A 17,912-nucleotide genomic window follows, 5' to 3' on the forward strand; every position below is an offset into this window, starting at 1 on the left:
AACACTGTAATTTTCTGTTCACTACTAAAGATACCAAAATCTGTGGATGTAGATTCATGGTACCATAATTATTTCTATGTTCTACAATAGCATGATTTTTAGGACAGTATAAGGCACAAGGTGAGGGCAGACCCTGGACAGGATGCCAGTCCCTTGCAGGGCACAGAGATGATAATACACTAAGGGCAGGTTAGTGTGACTGCACAAGGAAAATGAAGTACCTCAAGAAGGACAGTGCAAAGTATGGGATGAACAGCTCACACATTAAGAAGAATCAGGATTCAAATCCTCAACACAGGGGACATGAGGCAACAGTGCCACCCACTGGGCTGTGGGCAGTGGTGGCCTACTGGTTATGGAAGCATGCTTGGGGTTAAAAGGTTGCTGGTTTGAATCTGTGAACAGCAAAATACCACTGAGATACCCTGAGCAAGATACTATCAATCATGCACTGCTCCCTGGGGGCTGAATAACAGATGCCTGCTGCTATATCCCATATGGGTTAAATGTAAAGGACATGTTTTGCTGTGGCGTGCCAACCAACAATCACAATTAATCACTTTCCCGCTAATGTAGATATTTTTTTCTCCCAGTTAGAATACTTTGAGACAAGATTATTCTTCTTAAATCTATTATTAAATCTTCTTGATATTGCACTGCAATGGCCATGAGCCTGTGTGGTCTTGGTGTGACTCTTTACGCAGTGATAAACAGGACATTAATTCCAGATGAACACCTGCCGTTTGAATGACGTGCAACACGCGGAGCTTCCTTCCTTTAATGTCTCACTCTTAAACCTCAAGAACTGTTGCAGCACGCTGATGCAACTGCACTACGACCCCATCCGTAAACCAAAACCTGGTGTCCATTTCCAAGGCTTTTATTTCATTATCACGTGTAGTTGCTTTAGAGACACTTTTAACCAAAGCAACTTACATCTTCCCTTTATGTATTTTTGCAGCTGGATAATTTCACTGCAAAAACTCAAGTCAAGTGCTCTGTTCGGGGATACAGGAGCCCTCCTGGAGAGCTCCCCTTCCGGTGCGATAGCAAACAAAGTGATTTCACAGCAACACACTGTAGGCTACCTGCGCAAAAGCAATTATTCTATTTTCACAAGGACGCCCAAGTGCAATCTCAGTGATAATAATACAAAATTCCCCTGCAACCTGAAGTGGCATTCTCTTTCATGCAACAATAAGCATGACGAGCATATCGCATTAATATTTTGCTTAACCAAATCAAAAAAAAGGGATTTGCGTAGCTTGCTTAATACTTAACAAGGTACTAATTATGCAGAAATTAAGTGCCTTGTATGAAAGTGTATTAGAAGCCCCAACCTGGAATAGGCAACCATTTGGTCTTAAGAACACTACCTAGGATTCCTTCCATACATCCATACTCATTTATCAAAGGTGCTTCTTTGAAGCAACGTCCCTGAAACTCAATTAATGAGAGACACGCCTCGGATCCCTCTATGGCAGACAAGTAAATGCAAAAGATGCAAACAAGCACCAGACAATTGCTATGGGAAACAGGGAAGACAGATGGAGCAAACAGACAGAGCAGACACAGTATCGGGCATTATAATTTAGCATCACGAATCGAGTGAAGCGGGAGGCAGAGAATGGTCGGGGGGGGGGGGGGGGGGAGGGGGGCACGGCAAAGCCAACATCACAGAACAAGGGCACGGCTGGTGGCACGGGACACAAATGAATCTCTGCTATCTGTCAAGGTCTTGTCTGGGGAAGCTATTCATGAAGGAAAATGCTACTGAGGCCGGCATTTCCCCTGAGTCTTTCTCCCTCTCTCTGCCACTCTCTCTCGCTTTATGTCTGGAAACTCCTCTCAAGTCTGCTCTGTGAAAGGGTCGATTCCGCCGGGCCTCTGCTGTGGGCTGTGCCATTATTAATTATGACTGAGGAAGACTGAGTAGCAGATTCGTATCACAGGTGCCTTTGTGCATCCACTTGGGGCCCTCCAGAAACTGCATCGTCTTGGGACGCACTCTATCCATGTCAGTGCAAATATGTCAACTGAGACCCTGAGGCTTAGCCGGGCCAGTATAGATTCCAAAAAAAAAAAGATCTTCAGTTCAGCACCGACCTCACTGGACAGCTCAACAGAACTGGACAACCTGCTCTTCGCCCTGTCAGGATCAGGGACTGCCCTCCCCACCCACAGCTGGCCCCTCTGCTTATCAACCACGACTGAACCAGCCGATAGAGAGGGCGGATATTCGAGGCTGTGGATGCTACTATTTCCTTGTGAAATGGCTTCCTTTCACCACGACTGGTCAAGACTGGTTTAACTTATATGGATATCTGTATTCAACATTGTTATATATGTTGATTTTTTCCCACAACCTTTTTGTAGGGTCTTTCTTCAACACAGAATATCAGGATGCTTCTAGCTCAAGAGACCTACTAAACATCAGAGCCAAGTCGGTGGACCAATATCTGGGAAGCCGTCAATGGGGAATGCCAACAGGACGGTCTGGCACTCCAAACACTCTAATCACTCCAGAGATGCATGGCGGATAGGAGTAGGCAGAGAGTGAACTGCGAGTGACCCGCTTACGCTTCTCTCAGTCAGACAGTAGTCTGCAGTATGAGCCCCCAGAGGGAACTGCAGACTCCTGCCTGAACGTAGAAGCCGAGTGACTCTGGGAAGGTGGTTATCTCCCTGCATCAGCTGACCTCACCCACATCATCTACCCCTCCAACCCCCCCCCCCCCCCCACCTTTCCCCTCTTGGGGACTGTCCTCTGCTTCCCTGCTTCCCTGCCTGCCACAGTACATACCCACCTAAAATATGCTTAACCCTCTAATGTGATGTGCAGTACAGTTAACCAGTACAGGATCGATATTTTAATCATAATATACCATGACCCTGATCAGAATAAGCAGCTCAACAATGGATAGATATTGCATTAAAAGTATAAGAATAATCCCACCAATGAACATTGAGATACATTGATGTTGCCCCAAATCCCCAATCCCCCAAACTCAATAATTACTAGAAACAGTTTTTTTTCAGAAGTTATAGTTGTAGTTATTGCTAACTGCACAACAGTTTGGTGCCGCTTTTGCCCATTGATCTTAGCAGAGCTGCTGAAGCTCTCGTGTTGCTAGGGGGCTGTCTAAGAACAGCATATTTAAAGAACGACAAATGTTATCCAAGCCATGACTGAACTGCTTGAGGACATCAACTCGAGTGATTCATTCACACGCTAATTAAGCGATTATACTTGAGAGACTTATAACCTTGTCCACTCAGTGTGTTTTACAGAGGAGGCAAACTGCAATTCCCCTCGTCTTAGCAGTTTAATATTTGATGCTGAAATACAGAAGAGGTACGTATAAGTAAATGGATATCCTCAGGTTTAGGGACACCAAGTCTCAATCACACATACACAGGCCCCCCACTCCCCCGCAACCCCACCAGCATCACCGGGCCTAGTCAGATGATTGTATGAAAAAATGCATTCACCTGCACTTTTTGCGCCCGTCGTTTGTCTGCTCTCTGGTTCTGGTGATAGATTCGACTGAAATTGGACACGATGACAGGGACTGGTAGGGCTATTACCAACACACCACTCAATGAGCAGATAGAGCCAAAGATCTTCCCTGCGATCGTCTTGGGTACCATATCCCCGTAACTGCAAAGAATGAGAGAAACAGAGAGAGTAAGAGAGTCCTTCAGTAGGCAATAATTAGCTCATGCATTTGTTGTATACTTTGGACATAAAAGTTTTATATATAATCTGCAGGACAGACAGGCTGTTGGCTGTGGATTCAGTTTCCTAGTTCTTAAATACACAGATTAAGTAGAGAAAGACTGATATAATAGTATTTTTGGATGCCAAATATGGTGGTAAAAGCCTTCAGAAAAAGTAACAAGAACGAACACGACCAGGAAACAGACATAAACAGAGGAAATAAATGTCTGTATAATGACCCAAAACCAGCAAAAAAAAAACATATTGCAAGAAAGTCATACTAGGAGATAAACTGTATAAAAGTAAAGTTACAAAACAGAGAACATCTTCACAGCCCAATGCTCCTTTGTAGAACAGGTATAAAGGGTAGGAGAACGTTGTTAAAATCCCATTGGACCCATCACAGCTTAGCACCATCCAGGGGCCGATTGGGGGCAGGAAGATCCCAAACTTTGTACTTTACAAGCTCAGTGGTTTTGTCTCCCGTGTTGTTTATAATGGCTACATGCTATTATGGGCACATCGGCCTTGGACTCTCCCACAAACAGCTTCTTAATAGCCATCCTGGGAGAATTAAGAGTCTGTGGCCACTTAATGAAATATCAAGAATACCACTGTAATTCTACCCCTGGAAACAGGATTTGTTAGAAAACGTTTATATTACCACATATTTTAGGGTGCTTCTGAATAATATTATCAAAAGGACCTTGAAAACTGTTTTTCATGTATATTTGTAGAAAAAATTGTAGATGGAAATTTCCTTCATGAAATTGTAGAAAACTTATTATGATGTAGTTAAATTAGAATTATATTTTCAGACATAATATAAACATAAATAAATGAGTGTTTTGAAGTGGCCAAAATAAGTAGCTGGAAGATGGATGGATGTATGAATTTAGGTTAAGTCCCCCCATTCAAGGGAACAGAAAGACTTTTCTGAGATGGATAAACAGCTTTCATTCCTGACCCACCAGACATACATGTATTCCTCTACTGATGATGTCCAGTTGACATCTGGACATGTCCAGTTAGCCCACTGAGTCACATGCTGCCCCCAATTTAATGAACATGTTTATTCCCAATGATACAGAGCAGGGTTAACAGGCCCCAGCCAGTATTTTACTGTCCGTGGAATGCTGACGGTTGGTTATTTTCCAAAATCAAATCATATTTTTTCAAGTCACACCTGTTTTCATGACCTCCATCACATATTCTTATAGCAACAACACCAATCAATCCCCCTGGTCAACAAGTTTAACCGATCATCAAAAGGTTGGGAACCCTTAGCTTTGAGGCTGCAACAATTTATCAGGTTTTGGACTAGAAATTATCAAGAAAAAGAAGCTCATCTGTTTCCGAAAGTAACTCAGAAAAAATGTGAATAATCATAATAATTAATCACGCTATTCTATATTAAGTTTACATTGGCACTGTGTTACACATTCAGTGTATATTGATATATGTATGCTGTCATGCAAAGTAAGGTCTTTGAATACCACCCTCCTTCAGCAATTTAATATTAAAATACCAATGCTAATCTCTTAGTATCCTCCCTGAATTCATCTAGAAAATGAAATCCTAATAAGTAGAACCACCTGAAACTAAGAGCAGTAAATCACACATCGAGCCACAGACGGCTGTTGGTATTTAGGTATTAGTTGCTGGGACTGATATAATTTCGAAATCTAATGTAATTGCTTCTGCCAAGTAGCCGCTGAACATAATGACTGTGGTCTCTGATGCATCGCAGCTCACCACACTCAACCCTGGGACCTGCAGGTAAAAAACACAGTATAATGTCATAGATTCCCGGCAGGTAAACAGCCAGGGTTGTCTGAACAGGGTGAAGAGTCGCCCATCATGCCATGAATATGATATCGTCTTATCTGGAGTGGTAATCATGTACCCCCAGACAGAATAACACACCTGTACCTCCTTTGCAAACAAGCGGCAGAGGGGTTTTATTTCTTGGGAGCGAAGGGTCAGGTGACCCGGATTTGGCATGTTGATTAATTCCACCTGTCCCTTCTTCCCTGTGACAGGTATAAATTGGCAAAGGAGATGCCACAGTCCGCCCAGTCCGTTCAGCATAAACTTTCCGCTCCCTCTCCTATCTTTTTGGTTTTCTTGTCATGTTTACTCATTTGCTGTCTGTCCTGTTCCAGTCCAACCCAGTTTCCTGAAAAGGACATGATTTCCCAAAATAAACTTCCCATTTTCATCCCCAGCTACGTGTCACATGGCTTTGTTTTCCGTTCCGTCCTGAGACTGGTTCCCAGCATGCATTGGCATAAATCCTGTAAGCCGACAACCACTTAATACAGCATGAAGATAGTTTAGGGACTACATGCGCTGTTAAAATGGTGAAGGCATCTCAAGAATGCACTGCTTATCCTGTCAGACTCTCTGAACTGAGGCTGCAGGACATGGTCCGTTTTTCTAACAGCTCCCACTCCAAGAACAATAAAAGCAACACCAATCCTGCACAGCACAGATTGCGAGGACACAGCATGAATAATCTGCCAATGGAAGCCAAAAAAGATGCGTCACAATTTCCTTCTGACAGAAGTCTCTTACATATACAAATATTGTTCGCTTTTCGAGCAGATTGGTATTATTAATTAAGCCTAAATCACAATGCTACCTGCACACCTAATCAAATAATATTATTTTAAAACATATTGAAATATCCCTAAGATTTCCACAGTAATTACCGAGGAAACTTTTATTGCATTTTCATAACTAGAGTGTGAAATAGTTTAAAAATAGTTTTAAGACACAATTCACACAATTCCAAAAATAGTATTTCAGAGGATCACATCACACACACAATTGCTCATGCATCAATAAGCATGACTAATCTCCTAGCTGACACGTGGCTTCCACAATGATGCTGTTAAGTGCTTGGTGACAGTAGCGTAAGCCTCTGTCAAAACAAGCGTCTTCTGCAATGTCTATTTTTTGAAAAAAGGCTTCTGTCTCCAAAGTAAAAACCAGGTCACATACAGCACCAATTTTCCATGACAGATTTCTGAGAAGTTCCCAAAGTGTATACAGTTATCTGCTGTTCACTTGGCATCCGAGAGATCATGCAAAAAGTTTGAGGCTCAGCAGAGGCTACATGTGTAGGTCTGCTTTGACCGGACTGAGTAATGCCTTTGTCTGGAAAGATGGCAAAATTAGTTCCTTCAAGCTTTTATGTTCTTTTCTTATTTCCTCCCTATTTTCAGTCGCTAATCTGCATTTGGCCTCCGGAGGAATTCTTCGTCATCAAGACATCAGCAAGTTTAGCCTATGAGCTTCACTCTTCATTTTCAGAGTTGCTGCTGTCAATTAAATATACTTCGCAAAGCCTGAGAGAACCATGTGACATCCATTCTGATTTCAACAGTAAACAAACAAACGCATTTTTTTATTCCGCCTTAAGCTCTGCAGCTATGTCGTGAAGGGGAGGCGATCTATAACAACAATAATTCTTGTTTAAACTCGAATGGATTTTCATCAGTATAAAATGCTGAACTAACTCCATCCTCAAGGACTGGGATCAGTGAAGCTGGTTTGTCGGTTACAGTGATGACTTGTGCAAGACAAATATTAATTAGAGCTTAGATCGAAAGGGAATATGAAAGCTCACACCCTATCCGTCTGTGCCGGAATGAAGCTCAGATCATTCTGGTGACCTGGAACCTTTTGCATTATCTCTGTCCTTTGCTTCTACTTTGTGTTGATTTCACTAACTCTTCCTCTGTTTCTCTCAGTCCATCTGTCTTTTCCTATCTCTGGAAAACTAGTGAATGGAGTGTGAAATACAGACTTCCCATGAGGGAACCTGGACTGTGAGGAATTCAAAAGATTTACACCCAAGACAAACATACCTCAGTGACAGGCTAAGTAAACATCACATACAATTACAATGTCACTGTCCACGCTAAAAGCAAAAATCAAGACACAAACTAAAGAGTATGATATTTAACACAAGACCCATCTACAGAAAATACACAAAAACCCAAGCTACACAAATTTAACCAGAAGGTAACTAATTTGAGGTAACTGAAGTCTGGGAGAGGGCTAAGACTAAACTCCTATCAGTCATACCATGTCAGAAAACTCCACACACATCAGTTCAAGGGCAGAATTGTAGAGGGGAGACCTATCTCTTAGAAGGAGTAAAATAGGCCACTTCATTACACTAATCATTGAAGATTCCAAGCATACATCAACGAGTTTGCCAGTTACAGCTCTATATCAATATAGAGTACACTGAATGTGTAACACGAAACTGATGCTCAGTAGAATACGAACACAGAACTCAAGATATTGGTTTGGCGTCAAGAACCTTTGGTGAGACAAGGAAGGTCACTCCACCGACTAACTTTACAGCAGATGACTGCTGTTAAACTGTTATTTGTTAATGTGCACAAAAGGAACACTGAGAAAAAGAAAAGAAAGAATAGAATTTTATGTTATTTTTTTTAGACGTCCCCATACAGTCCCCTAATGAGCCAGGCTGTTTCATTTCATTTTAAAGATGTCCTTAACTTCATTTTCTGGGTCTTCTTTTATGGTTTTCCTCTTTTCTCAAAAACACATTCCTCCTGTAGCTATTCAAGGATATTATATACTTTTCACATAATTACATGATTTTTATTTTTTTTAATTTCCTAAGCGACCATGTAGCAATCATGCAGGATGACTAAATACGCCTGATATTTAAAAGGTCAAAAGTACAGAATTGTATTTGGTGCAATCAGCATTGTTTCTACTGTGACTATTTTACATTTTGAGAGATCGCTTTATAGGAAACTCACAACACTGGCCACCTAATACCATTTCACAGCACCTGGGAGTTAAAAAATATATATACAGCAAAACAATAGCAGGTGTTCTGTGTAAAGTCACCACCAGCAGAAAGTGCTGTGGAATAAGATCAGAAAGCAAATTACAGGGCTTCGGCAAGCAATTCTGAAAATCTATGAAACGAAAAAGAAACAAAAAACATAAAATGGTTTTTCCTTCCAAAACCCGTAATGATGAGCTAGTGTTTGATGTGTTGAATCCCTAACAAGTACACAGAAAGTTAATGATAACTTTCATATAAATGGGAACAAAAAAACTATTTCCTTCAAGATATCAAGGTTTTTAGGATATATTTTTTGACATTTGAAATCAAGTTCTTATCACTAATACATCATTTGACATTAAGAAATGCTAGATTTAATCTGTAATCTTAAAAAATCTTATGAAATGTTTAGCTTTTCAGGTTTTGAAGTGGATTTCTGGTCAACTGTTTTGTGTCGCAATTTATTATTAACCCTTGTTCATATAACTGGTTCAGCATGCGGTTGCCTGTGAACCCCTCTGTCTTGTGTTCGAATTCTGCTTCCTCTGTTTTTGTATTTTGTTCCTAGGGTGTCTTTTGTGTCAGTTTTAGTCCTGTGATTTTGTATTCAGTTTTTGGTATTCTTACTTTGAGCCTTAGTTGTGTTTATTGGTCTTTGTTATTCCCAGTGTTGGATTCTGTTTTGTCTGTTTGCTGGGGGATATTCCATGAAAGTAGCTAAAGAAAGCCAGACTTTCCCGAAAAAGTCAGACTCAAACTGAATGACAGATCGATCAAATGAGTCGAAAAGCGTGTAAAACGAGAGCGGTGTTTTTTTTCCGTCGCCGAACAAATGCTGCTGATGGAGCTGTAAATGTGTAAGTTACGTAAATGGTACAAGTGCTTAGTACAGTGGCACGGTGGTGCAGTGGTTTATGCTGTCACCTTACACCATGAAAGTTCCTGGTTCAATTCCCATAGCCAATGAGGAACCTTCTGTGTTGAGTTCATGTGTCATTCTTACTGTATAATACCATTCTCTATTGTTTTATCTCCGTAAAATACTTTCAGTCGCATCCATTTGAAATGTTCTTCACAAATAAGTGTATCTTGTCTTTGCTATTTTACTAATAAACTTTCAAAGTACACAGTGACTAAAAATATAAATATCTTCCTGTTCATACTGATTTTTTTTTCAGTTACACTCATTGCATTTCATGTTTGACCTTTCTAATATGGGTACGCTTTTACTTTAATTATTTTGGAATGTATCAGAATGCTGAGATGTGATTTTTTATAGGCTTTATTATATTTATTACACAACATTAGTAGTGAGATCATGGAATTTTGTCCGATGGAACAATCTTTTGGGAATCTGTTCCCACATGTCGGACGTTCTTTGAGCCAACGCTTAACTAAGCAAGACAGTTAACCTGGTTCGGAGCAGACTTGTTCACTCATACAAGTTACCATGGTAACTCAGCGGGGATTCATTTAAGACACGTCGATGTAACGGAACTCCGACTTAAATGAGCCAGACTTGTCGAAATACGTCAGACTTTCCCTTAATCCTGCTTCGTTTAATACCCCCTTGGTTAATACTTAGTTTCCCTATTTAGTTCATTGAGTTAACTTTTAGTTTCACCGGTGACCTGTTTTCCCAACGCTTGGTGATTAATCTCACCTGCCTTTTGTTAGTCTTGTTACCCCTTAGTATTTAAGTCCCTGCTCAGTTCAGTTCCCCAGTGGTTCATTGTGATTGCTGGATGTATGTTAGTTGAATGTTGTTTGTAATCTGCCTGCATGCCTCTTGTTGCCCTAATCCATTTAGTCTTTGTTTATCTCTTTTTAGTTTTGACCCCTCATGGTCCTTTTTCTTCTGTAGTGTTCCTAGTGTTTTCAGGTTGTTAATAAACCCCTGTTTCCCTGCAAGCCGCAAGTGGGTCGTCCACCTTGCTATCTGCCTGCAGCATGCCTCGACCACGCGCCAAGCCCGCCCTGATCCTTAACAATGACAAAGTTAAGATAGAGTCAAAGATAGAGGAGGGTGGCCATTGTCTCTTCTTCTGCTTCATGCCCGACTCGAGCTCCTGAGTGGCTTCATTATTCTGTCGAAGGAGACTGGCTCAAGCTACAGGCCAGACATCACCTCTGCCCCCCGCATGTACCCAGTCACTGTCTCTCCGCACCATCTACAGACACACAAGCAGCAGCTGGCTTTTGGTCAGCAATGTGCTGTAGATTAAATGATGGAATGGGAAGATTAAAAGCAAAAGGTTAAAGGGGTCTACGGTCGCCATTAGGAAGACTCTTGCGCGAATCCATCCTGTCATATGTACATTATTAGATCCATTGCAAGTTGTGATGGGCTGTGATACAGAACAGGGCATTTTACAGTCCTGTATTCAGCTATGCACATTACAGTTGATATACAGACAGTAATCCTTTGAACTCCGATGAACATTCACCTGTTTCTGTATATGTAACTGTAATTCAGACATTACTGTTGTCATTTTACCTTGACTACAGACATTATTAGGTTCACTGATGGCCGTAAGAAAACATCAGGACATGTGCCATGCTTATTTCATGTTGCACTATAACTACTGGCAGACAGTAGGGGCTCTATTTTGGTAAAGCGTAAGGCGGAACTAACAGTTATGGGTGTGTCCAAATCAATTTTCCTTTTTTGATGGCGGAAAAACTAGACTTTGTAGCAGCGCAAGGCGGAAAATGGGTTGTCCTAACTCTCAATTTATTAATAGGCATGTTTTGGGTGTAACATGCAATGAACCAATCGGAATTGTGCGTCAATTAACGTTTAAAATTCAGCGGCGTGTGATCTTCTGCGGAACGCTATTATGTTGGCCGCTTTCCAGCAGCCAAATCGCTTTTCGGCCGAGGTAACGGACGTGCTTGTGTGCGAAGTGAAAAGGCACGAGCCCCTCGTTATCATCCACCAAAGCCTTTCGGGGTGAAGCAAGCGTGGGATGGGGTAGCAGCGAGTGTGGCCTCCTTTTCTGGCATAACTACATCACCCATGCAGTGCCGAAAGTGGTATAATGATGTCAGAAGATGGGGAAGGCGGGAGTTCGCTGCGGAAGGAGAGCAGCGGCTGGGACTGGAGACTAAAGTATGCTTATGTGTTTTTTTTATTTGAATTTTGGGTCTGCAGTTCGCAAAACAGAAATAAATGTGCAAGTGTTGTTCAAAAAAAAAAACACAACCTACCATTTTTAGGTGTTTTAAGCAAATGTCCTTTCAATTGCAGCACGTGCATAATTCTGATAATGAACTCGAATGATTTTTTAATGTTTACAGTTATAGTTTATTTATATATTAAACACCACTCGTACGAAAGGAAAGCAGGCACAAAATAATTTGCTGTTTTGACGAAGTGCGCGGATAGCGTGAAAATCAGTTATGCGCCAGTATGAAACTAGCAAAACCATTTTGCACGTTTGCCGCACTGGTCCGCGCAGAGAAAAATATAGCTCTAGGGGTCACATTCTACATTCTTATACGCAAACCTGTGTGTTTGACTCTTACATTGAGTGATGAGAAGGACTATTTATATGTGTTCATATGTGTTCTTCTTTATATCAAAACTGCACTTCTGCATTAAATCCATTATTTGCATTAGATGCTTGTAAACACTCAAATAATACTTTTAAAATCCCCATAATAATAAGGCATGATAATCAACAATCAGGTCTGATACCTGTTAATCCACATTTATTTCTTGTGTGTTTACTTGCCCATTATTCTGTTAATTTTATTGTTTAGGTATTTAATTTTTATTTATGTTGTTGTTAACTACGGAAGGGCAGGCAAGCTACTGTGGCACATTTTTTAATGATACATTTTTATAGCTTTATATTGAAGAATGACAGACCTCATATCCAAGGAGTTCTACAAATCTGTATTTCATGCTAACACCTCATAGTCTTGATTGGATCAATTGTGAAAGGCTTAAAAACCCAAGGGCATCACCTATTGCATACTCTAGAACAGAAGGAAATGGAAAATAGAAAATGAACGACAACCCATCCAAGACTGGACACTGATATTTATACCTTAAAATATCTTAGCGATGCTGTACAAGCTGGGCATTGATCTTAGCTTTAGCACCTATACACTGTGCACAAGAACAACATGAAATTAAATGAAAGATTTTAGGAAAAAAAGTGCTTCCAACAGCACATATTAACCAAAAATAGAACATTTTAGTGGCTTAAGAAACTCTTCCCCATTAACCTATTCTCATTCCTGACTAATGTGCTTCCTTTTAAAGTGCTTCTCTACAAAACATCGGGTTTTGCGTAGGCCATAGTCACCCCCTACAGTGGCTTGAACGGGATGCCATTAAGTGTGAGACCGAAAGAAATCCAATAAACAGAACGTCCCAGACACAAACTCAGACGCACACGTGGCGAATTGTAAGTGACACTGTCTGCTCCTGTAATTTGCGGCTCTCGATGATCACTGGGGCTTTCAAATGAAATTCTCCCTTTCTGAAGTTTCATTTGGACGCGCCGTACTTGTGGTTATTATGGCAGCAGCAGACACATTTCTCAGAGCACATTTTCTGTGCATGAGTCTGCCAGCATTAGCAGGCAGCGCCGTCAGTCGCAGCTCATCCAGAGCCTGTGCCTCCGGGAGGGAAAAATCAGAGCGATTAGCACCACAGAAACCCTCCTGCAGGGTAAACCAACAATTGATAGAAGAAATATACATTAAAAATATAAATTTGCTGGTTAGCATGGTTCCTTCACACCTCTGAACCTGAAGTCTTGTCTCTGGCATGGCTCCCTATGTGTTCTTCCTGCGTCGTTGTGGGATGTCCACTGGGTACTTCAGTTTCCCCCCACAGTCCAAAAGTATGCTAAGGGGAATTGCAAGTGTCCTGCGATGGGTTGGCATCCCGTGCTGGATCTATTCCCTGCTTTGCACCGGTAGCTTTTGAGGTTAGGACAAGTGCTTAAGGAGAATGGATGGATATTTTTATTGAAATAAATGACAAAACGGCACAAAAAACCTGTTGAGAATAAAATGAAAAACATTTGTATAAAATAACCATGGAAGCTTTATACTGCAGTCTGAATGCGACACACTCCCCTTGCTGATCGATATTTTTCGATTTTTGTGTGCATACGTAATATTTAAATGCACAGCTTGCTTTACATTCCACATCACTAGATATGATAATTCTTAAGTGTACCACTTGTGGCTTCTTGTGGATTCTGATAAAATGGCAAAGGGCAGCAGTTTCTTCTGTTATCCAGTATACCTCTGCTTAACAGAATCAACCACAGTCATTCATCATTACCACAGTCATTCATCATTACCACGGTCATTCATCATTTACCGGAATAAAGACCAACAGCTGTAACCAGCACCATCAAGACCTGCTTGTATTTTGTTGTAAAGGCTCAGTACATCAGGGGCAGCTTGCGTATGGTTCTAAATTTTCAGCGCGAGGGATAGTTTGCCAAGTGAATCATATTGTATATAAGATCTGCCAGATTACTACATTATGCATTGTTATATCAATAAATAACCTGACGCGCTCTGTTTAATCCAGATGGAGAGAGTATTGCCCAGTTTGCTACTGCGGAACGTGGAGAAGTGGACGTTTCTTTTGGGGAGGGGTGATATCTGCACACAAGCCCCCACCCTGGGCGCTGTTAGGTCCGGTCACTTGCGGCTACAGCCCTGGGTATCTTAAGCAAAGCCCTGAGTATTTTAGCCCTGATGCCGATCTTCCCTCAAAAACAAAAAAAGTCAAGCTCTGGGTAAACTTGACTTCGCCCCTGATCTTTTCAATAGCTAGGTGCGTAAAATATGGTTGCCTTGCATCGATTCGGAGAGTGAGCAATGGTCTGGTCTCATGGCGTTTATGCCCTGGCCCTTAGAAATTAGAAGGCACAAAGATGTGTTGTATGTGGAGGATTCTGAGAACGCCACAGTGAAGTCATCCCATTCCACTCAAGTCTGATGGATCTGTTCACCGTCCGAAGAACCTGACATGCCACAACTGCATAGCTACTTTATTTTGAGTGTAGCTTGTCAGGTTGAGGACATCTGTACCAGCAGTTACATTTACTAGGCCATTCCCTTGAAGGCAATGAGAGGCTCTGCATGCGTGTCATACGGCTGCTCATCGCTACGTCACACATTTCAGAGGCTGCATGTCAGGTATTGAACAGAAAAAACTGACACCGTCAAGAGACCAAAAACAGGGAAATAATCCAATCATGAACCACTTTCTTCAGCCATCTTTTAAGCATTGAAAACGTTTTATCTGCATTTCCAGGTGATCTATGCTAATCCTCTTCTGAAACCTGTCAATACCATTATTTATGCTTGGAGTAAATTGTGAAATCGTCGGTCTACTAGTCCCTGAGCATCAACACACTCATAAGAAATAATAATGCACTCATAAAGCATAATAAATATGCCTATAAATATCTATCAAATGGCAAAACACATTATATAGTACTTATCATGCATTATGACTGCCTTATGAAACTCTCATCTATAAAGCACTATAGATACCTTCATAATGCATTATAATGGATTAGTAGTATGCTTTATACTCCATTATAGAAGTATCTCTAGTGCATTATAGATGAGAGCTTCATATGGCAGTCATAATGCATAATAAGCATGGCTGTCATGTGTCATGCCTTTTTATAAATACGCATAGCCATGTTTATAATTAATGTGTTTATTTAAAATGTCCTTATATAAAGTGTTACCGAAATTTCACTACATATTTACATTTCCATTTGCAACATGAACATCTCGCAATTAAACCACCTGGAATGGCTAAGATCATTCAGAGAGTGGATTCTCGGAATGATTAACTGTATGCAAAAAGACCTGCTTCTAGTTGTTTATTGTTTAATGACTCCAGACTATTAATCCGTAGTTAACATTTACAACCACACAAACAGCATAAAAAATAAATCAGGGGAAAACAAGCGAGGTCCCAGTGCTTCCCCAGGCGAGGTCGGTTCCCTTGAACCTGCAAATAACCATGCAAGCAGCACAGCTCTCCACTCTGGCGAGGCAGGCAAGATGAAACACTCAGCTCCCAGCCGTTTTCCTATCTGCATTTTCCCAGGCTTCTCTGTAGAATCTCCTGGAACAATTAAGATGCCCCTGCTGACCTAATCTCTAGCACTGCCCTAGGACCATTTTCAGGTTTTCATGTATTCTGTCTGACTGGCATGAATGTGCACCCATTGTACTCAAGTAGTTGAATCAACACTTTTGGGTTTGCAATCAGAGAAAGTAATGGACCATTGTGTTCCCATAATGTTATGGATATTAGGGTTTTTGTTTCTCCTGGTTTCAGGCCCAATGTTATTGCTCAGTCTTCAGAGGTTTGGAAGTGCTGCTCTGGGGGAGGCGATGGGGCACCCTGGGGGGGGGGGGGGGTCCCTCTCTGCCACTTCACTCTGCTCTCACGGTGTAATCTTGACTGTGCTGCAGGTAATTAATTATCTTCTTCAGATGTTCTGATGTTGATCATGTAACTTAATGCAAAAATTTTAATTATAATTCACAAAAATTACTAAATGATTGAAGATAAACCATTTTCCAATACATTACATTATGCGGTTCATGGAAAGGCTTGATGGTTTAGTATGTAGCACTACTGCTTCATAATTCCATGACTGGGTTTGAACACAACCCTTGCTTTGTATGTGTGGAATTTGCATGTTCTTTTTGGATTCCTCACATATTCCATTCTGCTTACAGTAGCTGAACAATTGTTTCAGAATTGTGCATAGTGTGTGCTTGTATGTGCCTTGCAGTCGATCTGAAGGTTATCCCACAAACCTGCATACACACCGGCAGGGACGGATTATGGGTTGTGTGGCCCCTGGGCAAAACGTTTGCCCCCCCCGCCCCCCCACCACCACCAGCACCACCACCTCAACCACCACAATTCAAGGGCCCTTGGCAGCCAAACGCCCTCCCTATAGGGTCAGGGGCCCTGCACCCCAAGGGCCCCTGGGCAGCAGCCCCGCTGGCCCGGTCCGTAATCTGTCCCTGCACACCGGCCCTTTGCGGATAAGACAGGCCACCCCTGCAGTTGTGCTTAAAGCTTGCATCAGCATAGAGTCATAGACAGCAACAAGAATTTCCCTTTTCAGAGGAAGTACAGCATGCTGGTTCTGGGCAGGTTCTTAATTCCATCCATCCATGTTCTATACCCACTTGTCCTATGCAGGGTCCCAGGGGTCCACCATGTTCACCTACAGAACGGGCACTTTGGTAACTCCAATTCATCTCAGCAAATTTTTGGGTTGTGGGGGGAAACCAGAGTACCTGGAGGAAACCCCATGACGACATGGGGAGAACATGCAAACTACACACATGGAGCCATGATGGACTCTTGCGGCCGGTTCCCAAAGGTGACAGTGCTAACCACGGTACCACCACACCATTCCTGCTTCTTAGTTAATTTTCATAAATGTGGTCTTTTAATCGTGTAAAACATGAGGTCCGATGGCTTTCATGTCTATATTGAGAAAACACTTACGCATTTTGTAATATTAAAAATACAATGCATTCAAAATGAAACCTGTCATGTTAAATGCTGATGTTTTCCATACAATTTTATGATTAAATTGTTTGGAACAAACAACATTGCAGCCTTTCACTCAACAAAGATTTCTGCATTAAATTCTTTAATAGAACGCAATTACCTTCAAAGCATTACATGCTAGCAAAGTATGATTTCGAACAGGAGCCCTTTTACTATTCATTATACACTTGCCACTTTCTGGTAAGCATTGAATGCAGCATAGAGAAAGCGACAAGTCATTCGTTTCAAACTGAACAACAAAGAAAGGTCATCACCATTACTCATTCCTAATTTTTAAACACATGATTAATGGCTAGTCTTTTTTCTTTTCCATGTTTCCACATGTGTCTAGAGTACTTTGAAGAACATAATGTCTGACTAACCTCAAAAGGAACAAGACGCATAAAGCCCTTGAAGATGCCATCTTTGCTCCAAGTCAAAATAATGACAATGGACCATATTGTGAGAAATCTTTAAGTACTCCGACGGTCATTAAATAAGGTCCATTTACAAGCATCAGAAAGCTATTCGGTCCATAAAGTGATCCGGGTGATTAGCAAATTGCTGAAGCATTTCATGAAATATAAATTATGATCTACACCAGTGCTGCCAAAGTGCTAATTATTATGTCTGGAAAACATCTACCACATTTATCAATGCCATTATGCTTTCAATTACTAGCAGTCTTTGATGATACTCCTGAAAGAAGAACTGCAGCAAATAGAGAACATAAGTCATAGTTTGAGCCCTAAAGAATCAATATTGTGTTT

At 41.3% G+C, this 17,912-nt stretch overlaps 1 protein-coding gene across 1 annotated transcript in view; it reads right to left on the bottom strand.

Moving 5' to 3' along the window:
- LOC125745264 (potassium voltage-gated channel subfamily D member 3-like) overlaps positions 1–17,912 on the bottom strand; it is a 111,425-nt gene that overhangs the window by 13,408 nt on the left and 80,105 nt on the right. Inside the window, exon 3 of the mRNA XM_049017934.1 lies at positions 3,493–3,661. Within this exon, the coding sequence (XP_048873891.1) occupies positions 3,493–3,661 (169 nt within the window). The remainder of the gene's footprint in view (positions 1–3,492; positions 3,662–17,912) is intronic.

The sequence above is a fragment of the Brienomyrus brachyistius genome, chromosome 6 (genome assembly GCF_023856365.1).
Source record: "Brienomyrus brachyistius isolate T26 chromosome 6, BBRACH_0.4, whole genome shotgun sequence".
Classification (NCBI taxonomy): Eukaryota; Metazoa; Chordata; class Actinopteri; order Osteoglossiformes; family Mormyridae; genus Brienomyrus; species Brienomyrus brachyistius.